Source organism: Erythranthe guttata, chromosome 10 (assembly GCF_056151865.1).
Source record: "Erythranthe guttata isolate IM_541 chromosome 10, IM_541, whole genome shotgun sequence".
In the NCBI taxonomy this organism is placed as follows: Eukaryota; Viridiplantae; Streptophyta; class Magnoliopsida; order Lamiales; family Phrymaceae; genus Erythranthe; species Erythranthe guttata.
This window is the reverse complement of record NC_142542.1, coordinates 825,683-838,376: the sequence shown is the minus strand read 5'-3', so window position 1 is coordinate 838,376 and position 12,694 is coordinate 825,683. Positions and strand designations below refer to the sequence as shown.

The following is a 12,694-nucleotide window of genomic DNA, read 5'->3' as shown; positions in this document are numbered from 1 at the left end:
AACACTATTACCCCGCGACAAGATAGCTCCCACGAGGAGATAAATCGCTACTACATCGTCGCGGGACAAAACCGACGACTCGATTAATTTATATTGCGGCAACTTTGTCGCGCTATGCGCCAACGCGCATTCACACCCCTCCGACACACGCTCCAACGCGTTTTCGCATACCATTAGGCCATACGCCAATGATCGACTTCTCCAATTTTTACTCTCGACACGATTTGAGACCCATCACAACATGGCCCCCACATCGACTCGAGAGTGGGGGGCTTAATGATATGCCTAATTGGGCCAACCCAATGGGCCTACAATTTCTTTACCTACTGGGCTACGAGTCCAATATCGAAGACTAATATCACCGAGGCCCAAACACCTTCAAGTAAGGCTTGGGCCCAACAAAGCAAACCCAACCCAATAAACGACATATAAATAGAGGTTTTCCTCATTTTATTAAGGTACGTCCTATTAACTGAGCAATACTACAATACGTATTCTCTGGACTATTTCTATGATCAGCACGTCTGACTTGAGCGTCGGAGGGGTTTCCGCCGGATCAACCCCCGGCGTAGTTCACGTGTGTTCATTTCGCAGGTACCTCAGGATCATCAAGTTGTCAAGCTACTGATCTGCTTTGCTCTCCCAGTTCGTTTTCTATACTACCCAAGTGATCTAAATATTTTAGCATCATCATATATATATATATATATATATATATATAAAGAAATTAAGAAAAAAGGAAAAAAGAAAATTTACTTTTGGTGAAGAAAATTGTTCTTGGAGAGGCAGGACTGCATATCTCGAGGCGGCGAGCGGAGTGGGAGGCTGTTGACGGCGGCGAATGGAATGGAGGTTGTTCACGGCGGCGAGCGGAGTGCAGGTTGTTGACGGCGGCGAGCGGAGTGGAGGTTGTTAACGGCGGCGGTCGGCGAGGAGCGGTATACGGCGGCGAGGAGCGGCGGTGAAGGTGGCGGATGGCGATGGATTGAGAAAATTTTGGGCTGAAATCTGAGAGAGATTTTTTTATCGATTAAACTTTTAAGTTTTAATCATAATAATATTTTGACTTTTTGTTTTGAGAAAATTATTTTGGTATTTAATTGGATTTTGGTTGGATCCAATATAACCCACTTTATTTTGTGGTTAAATTTTTAATGGATTTAAAGTGGATCCACATGGATCCAGTTTTAAAATAATATCAACTGGATCCGATCCGATTTGTTTTAATTAGACTTACTCTAAACCGGATCCTTATGGACCGAACCGGATCTAATCGGATCCATAGAACCGGATCCAAATTGCCACCCCTAAGGCCAACGAACTTCGTACACCGCTAACACAACAATTTGTTGTTCAGGGTTGTGCGCCATTAAAAATTGTAGTGATGCACTTAACTGTAAGCAAAATACCAAACAAAAAAACATTAAAAAAATGTCACAAATTGTACCACACCACACTACTAAAAGATTTAGTACTAAATTACAGAAAATTGTAGTGACACTTACCGTAAGCAAGATTCCAATCACAAAACATTATAAACATGCATAAATTGTACCACAACACATCACTATATATCTCAATACTAGAGTACACAAAACATAGCAAACCGTGAACAAAGACAATTAAATAGCCGATAACCAATCCATTACGGAACGTAACATGAGTTCAAAAATTCAGGGCACAACCTTTTTTTTGGGGGGAAATTTTTTATTGATACTTAGATGCAAGCAAATTACCCCTTAATGTCATAGTCATATCAGGTAATGTAATAGATATAGATTAACACATGTTAATACTCCTTAATGTCATGAACGTCTATAACATCAGCAACGCGATAGGAAATATAGTCGACCCCATACTCAAAATATCTAATGTTTTCAAGAAAAATATTAAGCAAAAAAGCGAATTAGTTAGCGAACGAAAGACCCATCATCGGTAACATATTGAAAAGAATAAATATATAAATATACAGACGAGAACACTCAGAAACCAGTCCACAAACCACCAGAACACTCAACACAAGTAAACTTACAAACATATAATCCAATGCACCCCACACCGTAAAAGCCAAAGTGAAGGCATATCCATTAGTTTATTGAGCTTCAAATACTGCGAATTTTCAAAAGCTATTTGTGTGCGCACATTCATCTATAGCTTTAAAGAACGATTTTTTAGCACAGTTTGTTAACATTAACTCCATCAACAACAACAAATTGAAAGTTCTACAAAGAAAGTACAACAAAACAAGCTGAGTTAACAACATAAAATAAATGATTTTTCTTCATAAAACAACTGAACTAACAAATACACGCGAAAAAGCACAATCACTCATCTCCGCTCAAAGAACAAAGTAAAATCTCAATTAGTTCACCTAAACCATACAAATACGTACATACAGGAAAAAAAAAAAGAAAAAAAAAAAGAAGAAATTTATAGCTCCAGTTTCGATTAAGTTACCGAATAAAGACAACTTCGGATATAGACTCATACAATGTGTTCAAACATGGTTTCTCTAACTCTAACATTAATTTTCAAATCATTTTTCTAACATACAAATTGAACACAAATGAGGCCCATCCCTCCCAGACTTCTCTAGCGTCTACTCTAAGCTACTTTTTCAGTTTACAGGCCAAGTATATATTCACCTTTATATGGAAATTAACAGCACTTATTTTCTTTACTAAGACATAAATACTCTTCCAAACAATGGGATTCAAAGTTAATAAGTTATATAGTTAAAGTAAAACCAGAGCGCCGATCCTGGAAACGGCTTCGATAATGGAGGGAGCGCTCAAGTAGCTGAGCCGAACCGGCGGGGGTCCAATGCGAACAGATTCATCAGACGACTAGACATGCAAGCTGCTCTCATCTGCAACCTCTTGCCAGTTCGATCCTGCACGCAATTTCGCCTCTATTCGCGATCAGTATCTTCTCACTTCTCGCACTTGTTGGATTGATTAACGTAGAGATTTGGTTTTTCGACGGATTAGATAGGTTAAGGACGACATCGATTGGAATAACACACGCAGTGGGGAAGTGTAGTGTGTGTGTGAATGAAAACTCCGATGATTTTTTGGGGCTGAATAATCGGTATATATATGGGGTATATTTGTAAATATGAATAAATGGTTAGAGCGTTTAAGTAAAATATTCAGAGGGTTAAGCTGAGATAGGATTGGATTACCGGTAATTGAGGGATGGGAGCCCGGGCCCAGGATCAATCCAGAAATGGGTTGGGCTGAACCAAATCAAAGATACAAGGAAATTGTATGAGGGGTTATCTTATATAATCCCTAAAAAAATTGTATATCACATTTGAGTAGAAGTAAAAGATGCTAGCTGAATCGCTTCTCCGGTTATCACATCCTGGCGAATCCCAAATAAAAGTTTTTGTTCTTGAAATTCGAGCAGCCCAGAATTTAATTTTTTTTATTCGTTATATTTTTTAGGGTAAACTCCACTTTACCCCCTCGTACTCTGGCTAAGAACCATTTTACCCCCTCGTACTCTTAATTTCGTCGATTTACCCCCTTGTACTTGTACAAATTCCCAATACAACCCTCTTCGTCAACTTTTTTCGATTTTGACTCTAACGTCATTTGGTCAAGAGTCAAAATATTGACGTAAATATTGAATTTTTTTGATTTTGACTCTCGAGATTAGAAACGAGAAAGTTTCACACTTTCATATATTTTTTTCTTTCAACTGGGTGGAATCGATCAATTTTTGGGTCTTGATTTTTACTAAGTTAGGGGTTCAATTTGGGGATATCTTGGAAGGGGAAGTGGTGTGAGAAGAAGAAATGACAATATTGACGGAGGAGAAACGACGCGTTATAGGCAGTGGCAATTTTGTAATTTACAGAGTTGACCAAACGGCGTCAGAGTCAAAATTGACAAAAGTTGAAGGAAAGGGCTGTATTGGGAAATTGTACAAGTACAAGGGGGTAAATCGATGAAATTGAGAGTACGAGGGGGTAAAGTGTTTCTCAGGCAGAGTACGAGGGGGTAAAGTGGAATTTACCCTATTTTTTATTTATACTTTATACCATTTATATCCTTCATGCTCCAAGTTTAGCACTTAATGGGATGGTTGGATAATAAATGTGAAGGGTTGACCTTTCATTTCTCTTGCTAATTATAATTAATAATAATAATAATAGTAATAATAATAATAATAATAATAATAATAATAATAATAATAATAATAATAATAATAATAATAATAATAATAATAATAATATCAAATTAAAGTATATCAAATAAATTAAATTAAAAGCAGTAGAGTTTGAATCAAAACAAAATCAACTATTTGTTATAATTTATTTATTTGATTTAAATTTGAAGAGTTATTTATATAATATCAATAAAATAATAATTTGTTATTATTTTAGTATACTATAATATAAATGATTAAGATGAATGTTGATGAATCTTTACGTTATTGGGATTTGGGATTACATACATATCTGATGTCCGTTAATATGTCATACTCTTGCACGAGAAATGAATTGAAATTTGAAACTTAGAAATCCTAATAATAACAACTGTAGAGAGAAAAATCAAATTCAAATAGTTGAAATCAATCAACATTTATTGAAGGGTAGGATAGTAATTACCCTTAACTACATGTTCACAAAATTACAGGATTGACAATTCTGGCCGGCCAGAATCTGGCCAGCTAGATTAACCGTTTGATATATAATATATAATGAAATTTTCGATTTTTTGCTCTTGTTTTGCATCAAATTCTAAGAAAGGTAATAAATTCTTATATTTTGCCGTTTATCGGAATTACTCACTCTCTTCACTGTTTAATTTAATATGCTATTTTTTTGGATAGTTTCGTAACACTTGTCTTGCCGGGGATCAATAATATTAAAATGAAAATCGACATTTTTTTCAAAACTCGGTTAGGGCCCGAAATGCGTTCGACCAGCCCTGTGGTCAATCCACCAAAGGACGAGACCGTCAAAATCAGAAAGCTACTCGAGAAATTCGGCTCTGTCGGCGAGGCCAATGTTTTCTACTGGTTCCAGAACCGCAGCTCTAGGTCGCGCCAGATGCAGGCCACCCTCAGCGGCAGCGTGGGTGGAGGAGGAGAGCTTCAACACCAAGGTCATCCACACGTCGGCGGCAATATTTTCTATGAATATAGTGGTGGTGGAATTGATTACGAAAGCTTTTGGATGATATCTTCTTGTTCTTCGGTCATCCGGGTTCGGTTCGAAATTTACGACCCAAACCCGGTTTTTTTTCTTTGCCGGCGGCGCTTCTAAATGAAATAAATCGTTGCCCATAATTCTTCTTCGTAGTTGATGTTTGCACAAATAATTTCGATCCATAGTAGCATAACATCGAATGACTTTCATTCCAATTATTATCGTAACGGGCCGAACTCCTACCTCTACCCCTGGCCGAACTCCTATATCTACCCGTTAACTTGTAGTGAGATTCTAACCCATAAGGGTTGTGGAAAATAGCTTACAAAGGAACATATAGAAAAATGTATTTTCAAGTATATTTCGAGGGAAAATTGATAACATAAGGGAGATATCCAACATTATCTTGCAAATATAAGCTGAAATTGATTTTGGATTCAGCACAATCCAAGTGTTTTAATATATAATCCATAAGATTATATTAAACTATTTCACAACAATCCTATATGTATCATAGGCAAATTTGCAATTAAACTCTGCACTCATTCGAATCGGAATACAACACAAGTTGAAGCATCATTATAGGATCGGATCCGAGCATCAAACACCACTACTAATAGATAAATAGAACAAAAAATAAATAAATCTTATCACAAATATCATAAAGCATGACTGCCTCACGTGTTCACCATATTTACAATATTGGTGAGAAAGATAGATTAGAACAAGTTCTTTCAAAATCAAATAAGAGAAGAACTTACCGGTTTAAACTCATGAATACACACTAAAAGTCTAAAACACATAATTCGATAATGCAAAAACCTAAAGAGTTAAGGTTTAAAGAACAACCAATTGAACGTGGTGAGGTACATGTGGTTCAATATGTTCCTTTGCGTTCTTCCTCGCAGTATATTCCACATCTAATTCGTCAGTTTCAGGGGATATTGCCCCGGATGGATCAATTATTATTTTTCCAAGCACAACGCAGTTCTCCAAAATGTAGCTAATTAATTCAGCATCAATAGTTCGGCCATAATAGCCACGAAACTTGAATACTTTAAGGTGATTGTGGGGAGACCGTACTATAGCATCCTTCATTACTTTATCTTCCCTCGGAAATCTATACCATTCGTACTGCACATGGGGAGAAAAACGTAAGAATCCATTGCCGCTAATGGATAGGAAAAATATATATATATATATATATATATATATATATATATATATATATATATATATATATATATATATATATATATATATATATATATATATGAAGTAAAAGAAAAGATCCTACCTTTAAAACAAATTCCTCCAAGTAAGGAAATGCCCTCATGAACGCAGTCAATCTAACAAGACTTTCATCACCTGTTGCACAACATTTGATGACTAACTTATTCAATTTAGGCATTTCAGGGAACTCGCAAAGCTCGATTGGTTGTTCAATACTATACTGTTAAACATCAACCACAACAAATAAGGAGAACAATTAAGAATACGTACAAAATCAAACGAGAGAGAAATGTGAATAGCAGCTATAGTTGTGTTGTATAACCTGTAAGCATATCAGCTCCAAGCAAAGAACCTTCAGTTGCGAAATGCAGCAAGACAGTTGGGAGAACACACGTTTGATAGAAATACTGCATGAGTCGCAACGAAGAGACACCTCAGTTAGCATTGGAACATGCTCGAGCAAGAGTTCCTCAAACATCTTAACCGTAAGTGAAGTAAGCCTCGGCGCCGAAACTTTAAGGGATATAAAATCGTAGCAATTGACAATCTTCAAGTGTTTCAACACGAGCGATGAGCCACAAACTTCGAGATTTGACATTCTTTGGGCTCCATGGACAACCAATTGTTCGAGTAAGGGGCAATTATGTAAAATGCACTCGATATCTCCACCAGTCATATCAATATATCTGAGAGTTAATGATTTGAGGGACTTAAATCCAACAACCATGCTTTTAGGTGCTCCGACACTTCTTCGGTCGTAAAGAAACTCTCCTGAGAAAAGACAATTGCTATAAATACCAAGGTCCAACTCTAACGTCTGAACTTGTCTGGCAAACGCGAAATCAAGCCATCGAGCGATTGAGCTCTTGTAGGAATTGTTCAAATCGAAACGGATTATGAATTCTTTTAAGGTGGTAGATTTGTGTGATCGCAGAACAGAGTTCACCCATCTCCTATAGTTGCGTCTCTCAGTTTTGAGTAACTTGCGCCAATCCGAGGACTCTTGTATTTTATTTCTCAATGCACTAAGAGCATCGAAATTGAGGGAGGGGGTGTGCTTCCACAAGTTGATCCAACGAGACGAAAGAACACTAGTGCGTGCTGCTTCATTGATCGATAGGAAAGAGAGTATATCAATGAGAATGTCGTCAGGCAACTGACTTATACGATCATAATTGCCCACCACACGTTTCTTAGCACACTGTCAATCAAACAAGATAATAGCCAAAGTATATCTTAGCAAAACTATCAAATAAGATAATACTCGATTTACAAATAATCGATAACGCAGATAAAAAGGAGCTCCAATTCACCCTCCCTACCCTTCTAAATATTCCTTGACTAACTCTTGTACTAAAAGTTTCTGGATTTACATACCCTTACTAACCCTACTTCTCAATGCTACCGACTTTTTTTTTTCTCTAGTCGGAAACTAAAGGGAAAAAAACACCTAACATCAAACACTCTGATGAACCCTATCAAATAGGGATTTTAACGCCATAAAACAGCAAAAAAAAAAATTGGTCTTTAAATATATTATCCTTCACAGGTTGAGAGAAAAAAAAAAAAAAAAAAAGAAAAAAGAAAAGGAAAAGGAAAAGGACAGAAGCTTCGTCGAAAGCTTACCTTCTTGAGTTGAAAATTGGTATCAATTCTAAGTCGTTTCCCACCCATAAAGGTTGAATCTTTGCACAAAAACCTCACCAATTGCTACACATACAACTGAGGGGGGAAATATATATTTGAATGAGGTGATCTTTACGGCCGATGAGATCTCCAGATCTAGAGTATTACCATACAAAAAAAAGTCCGATGTTGTCTGAGGCTGAGCCACCATCTCTAGAGTTGGTCCGGAGCAACGTATCTGGCATGGGCCGTGGCCCATCTGGTTTGTCTTTCCGTATATGAAAAGACTTAGCCCATGTTGAATGGCCCATTATGGATTTTACTTATTATTTATAATAAATTACAACCAACCCCTGAGGTATAGTCAAATTACGAAAAAACCCTCATGTTTGAATAATTACAGTTACCCATCAACTATGATTACGTCCACCTTATGGTGTCAAATTCAACATAATCTTTTAAATTCCGTGGAATATTCTCTAGTTCTCATTATGTGCAAATAATGCAGTTTCTTATGCACCGCATCTTATGATTATCTTGCTTCAAAATGTGGAGTTTGAGATAAAAGGGATACAAAATTGAGAATATTTCATATAATCTAGAAAATTTCACTAAATTTGACACCGCAAGGGTGGACAAGGTTTATAGTTAAAAGGGTATTTGTAATTAACCAAACATGAGGGGTTTTTTTTTTCTAATTTAACCATACCTCAGGGGTTGGATAATTTAAATCTGAAAATTTCAGATGAAGTAAAATTTTTGAATAAAAAATAAATTACATTTTAAAGTTGTGGTAAATTCACCTTGAATTTTTATCTACCCATGTTAATTACTACACCATTGAACTTGCACGTTATATCATAATTGTGCATATGTTTGTTTAGTATTATTTGCCATGAGGAACTCGATGTATACAAATTATTTAAATAATAATCGATTTAAATGATGCATTAAATATTTATTTGTTTAAGAAATTTGAAGTTAAATCATATATGACCCAAATTTACTTCACACTAATTATTCTTCCATTTTTTCAAAAAAGTTAGTCTGAAAATAATTTATCCTCCATTTCTTAAAAAATAGAGAGCTCTTCAACATTGATGTTTTTTTTATAATTAAGATTAAGATTTTTTTAGAAAAGTTTACCAAACAAAATTAAGAGCTAATAAGCTATTAAACAACTTATAAGAGCTTCTAAAGAAGCTATAAGCTTAGCCACCCACCCTCTAATAAGTAATGTCTGCAGTGCAACATTTCAATTCAAGCTTATGGAGTTTGCACATTTTCTTTGCATGCATTAGAAAGGGAAACATAGAACTCTAGCTTCAAGAAACTTATTCCAAAGCTTTTCGATTTTCGTTTGGCAAATATTTAAGAGATTATAAGCTATTAAACAACTTATAAGATGTTTTTTTTATGGGTAACTTATAAGCTGCTTTTCGAAACTTACAAGTTCAGCCAAATTACCTTAAGTAGTTCCCTGCAACATCTCGAAGAGAAAATAGAGAGCTCGGCATTCAAGAAAATTATTGCACAGCCCTTTCGATTTTCGTCTGGCAAATATTCAGTACCAGACCATGTGCAGCTTAAAAGCCACTGCATCACCACTCACAAGTCACAAAACCACAGCAACAAATCCTTCAAAATGATATCTCACCCCAAACAGAGTATTGCATCACCTTTTCCCACTTCCAAAAACTGATATATGAACTACAGATGTGCTCAGGAAAAAAAATACAAACACCCTTTTCTAATCAGTTTCATATATAGCATCCTTTCTACGAATGCCACATAAAGCTCAGTTTTCCCTAAAATATACCATAAATTGATTTACACATATAGCCCAAATTGTCAGAATTTACCTAACTGTTATTTGGTGGAGAGGAGGTGGTCGTCAATTTTTCGATATTTCTCCATTCATAATTTATCTGTCGTTGTAGGCTCCGGTAGTTGCAAATCCATTTGAAGAGAGTCAAGACTGCAAACAAAAAAATTGAGAGAAAATATGATATATGAAGTAATCAGACCAATAGTCAGGTATACACAAATCACATGTAATCAGATAGGAACAGCTTACAGAGGCATATTTTTTTACCTGCAATTTTGCGGAACTCTCCAACCAGAGGCTATTGAATTTGGTGGCGAGGACAGAAACTTCTTCCAATCTTCAAGCAAGATTCTGAGGTCATGAAGCTTACTTTGCAAGCCGAAGCAACAGTTTGCATGCATTGTACAAACTCGGTTAAGATCTTCACTAGGTTCACAAAATCCACCGAAGTAATTAGTATCCAAGAATCTAAGTTTGAGCCCCACTTCTGTGATGAAGGAATCGTTCTTAATTCTATTGAGAACATCTTGATCATGTAAACCGGGGTATGTCTCATGTGAGGAATACCAGAACTTGTAAAACTCTATAGAACGATTATTTGATCTTACAAAATTGAATCCTCCATTAGGTTTATTTTCTATATCATCAGATATACCAGAGAAATGATCACACGCTATCTGGAAGTCGGCATCTGGATGGAAGTGAGGAAAAGGATCTCTGAACCACATAATATCCGCATCCTAAAAATCAGAAAGTGAAGGATAAATGTAACGCGAGATTCCCGAAATGTTAAATACTAAATCATCTGCTGAACTATCTGGTGGTTGTTGCTTTAGATACAAAATATATATGATAAATACTTGTGAGTGCCGAGAGATAAAGAGATGAAGAGAGTACCGTGAAAACGAAGTTGTACCCCATTTCAAGAACAGAGCGTAGGAAATCAATTCTTCTCCACATCATCTTTAAGTAGTCGGGGGTCATAAAATAAGCCTCGCTTGAAAAATCAACTCCTTCAGTGACAAGTGCAAAACAATGGGAATGTGCAGCCAAACAACGAGAAAACGCCTTTCGATCTAAAGCAACAACCACCAGATGGTTCAGCAAATGGCGGGTCCGCTCTCCAATTCTGAAACTCTCAAGAAAGAGATCAAATACTGAATTCGGAGCTGCCCAAGCTTCATTTAGGGTTGTTAAGATCACTGAATTATCTTGCATAGAAGCATCCTTCAGAACTCTTTCAAGACTGTACTCCTCGTTATCCTACAGCAACTATGATACAATTAAGAAGTGCAGTAATTTTACGATCATTAGGGTAATTTCATGATCTAAAGTAAACTACGTCAAAGAATCTCATGTGGACAATATCACAAGCCATATTAAATTAAAACAACCAAGAGTCAGTAAAACTGCAAAACTGTAATAAGATACGAGACTACTGAATTAGTTGATCGCGATCAATCATTTCTTGGCACAACAAGCGCAAATCCCTCTAACTTAATTGGACATCTGCTGCATCAAAGATGAAAAAAACTTGAAAGAAATCGAGTCTTAGGTTACAAGCAAAACCGACCAATATATATATAGCACAAATTAGTAATCCCACTCTAATATAGTCTAGAAAATCAATAGGAAAGGAATGACCATGAGTTCGCACTTTGCGGAGATATTTTAGTTTCTCGACTCATTTTCAATAAAATAACAGCAATAGCCATAATATTGAACCCTGAATTGTAGAATTACAAAATCCACATCAAGCAAATAAATTCGTGAAAATATTTCGAATTCGTAAAACAACATTACTTTTACGAAATACAAATTTTGCCTATAATGTTGTCTCTACTCATTTCCCCACTTCATGTTTACAAATTATAATCCTTATAATACCTTTACGAAAATTAAATGAATGTGAACTTGTTGTACTTATCTCTTTACATCATGTAAAACGTGAAGAAGCACAGCAATTTTTTTTTATAAATCAAAATCGTTCATTGCACAAAAGCTTCTAGTAACTTCTCCGTTCAAAATCAATTAAATGAGATGAAGAAAAAATAGGCTAAATAAATGAGAAGGGCAAAATTTAGAGAGAGAAGTAAACATTTAAATTTGAGATGGCAACGGACCGAGGAAAAGGAACCTATATCAGCGAGGACGGGAAACACGTGAGTTGCACGTGTGATTCCGGAGACGGCAGCTCCGTGGAGGAGAAAGCATGATAAAACAACCGCCGTGAGCAGCACCAGGCAGAGCAGCCAAACCCCCGCTTTGCGGATGTAGGACGGAAAATCCAGCCCCACCGGAGCCGTCGTCATGGAAATTGCTTTCAGCGGAGATGTACGGCGGAGACGCGGCGGTGCTGTGAGGATGGGCATCAGCATTGGGCCATCGTTGCTCGTTCTGATTTTCAGTGAACAGACGTGAGAGAGAGAGAGAGAGAGGCGAGGAGAGAGAGAGAACTGTGTCAACTTTGCCCCACTGGTTATTTATGAAGCTGCAAAAGAGGTAAAAAAAAAAGGGCCCATAAACAAAATTGTAAAAGGAAAATAAATTACCCTAAGATGAACATAACTCCTCCATTAATTAGTGTAGATTATTTACTGTGAATCTATTTTTAATCTTTGATTTGGCAATTAAGATTGCAATAATTTAAGTAAATTACTTTTGAAAGTTATAGTTTAACACTTCAAACAAAGTCCATAATGTACTTTATCATATGTATGCATTGTTTGGTTTTTAAGATTATATTTATTTGTCAATATTAATTTACAATTCCTTTTGATAACTTAATTAGGGAATATGGAAAACATGATAAGAAACTAATTTCCATTAGAAATTGTGGACCAATT

The 12,694-nt window shown here is 36.1% G+C and overlaps 2 protein-coding genes and 1 long non-coding RNA gene across 4 annotated transcripts; all 3 read right to left on the bottom strand.

Annotated features, from left to right (window-relative positions):
• Nucleotides 1-769: 769 nt before the first annotated feature.
• On the bottom strand, nt 770-3,418 carry LOC148767224 (uncharacterized). The gene is made up of 3 exons (XR_016034083.1): nt 2,748-3,418; nt 1,238-1,394; nt 770-1,008 (listed from the first exon to the last, which is right to left on the bottom strand). It is a non-coding gene; the product is annotated as an uncharacterized LOC148767224 (long non-coding RNA).
• Nucleotides 3,419-5,763: 2,345 nt separating this feature from the next.
• On the bottom strand, nt 5,764-8,209 carry LOC148767223 (F-box/LRR-repeat protein At3g26922-like). The gene is made up of 4 exons (XM_088824275.1): nt 8,021-8,209; nt 6,717-7,595; nt 6,459-6,614; nt 5,764-6,295 (listed from the first exon to the last, which is right to left on the bottom strand). Exons 1-4 carry the CDS (start codon nt 8,066-8,068, stop codon nt 5,999-6,001), a joined length of 1,380 nt encoding a protein of 459 aa, XP_088680401.1. The 5' UTR covers nt 8,069-8,209; the 3' UTR covers nt 5,764-5,998.
• A 1,327-nt stretch (nt 8,210-9,536) lies between these two features.
• Nucleotides 9,537-12,343, bottom strand: LOC105953088 (uncharacterized protein At4g15970). 2 transcript variants are annotated; one of them, XR_016033932.1, is made up of 5 exons: nt 11,972-12,325; nt 10,746-11,111; nt 10,116-10,588; nt 9,883-9,998; nt 9,537-9,730 (listed from the first exon to the last, which is right to left on the bottom strand). XR_016033932.1 is itself a non-coding variant. In XM_012976714.2 (4 exons), exons 1-4 carry the CDS (start codon nt 12,224-12,226, stop codon nt 9,938-9,940), a joined length of 1,155 nt encoding a protein of 384 aa, XP_012832168.2. In that variant the 5' UTR covers nt 12,227-12,343; the 3' UTR covers nt 9,537-9,937. The 2 variants fall into 2 exon arrangements, 1 of the variants encoding a protein (XP_012832168.2); XM_012976714.2 differs by having other exon boundaries at nt 9,537-9,998; nt 11,972-12,343.
• Between the last annotated feature and the right edge of the window lie 351 nt (nt 12,344-12,694).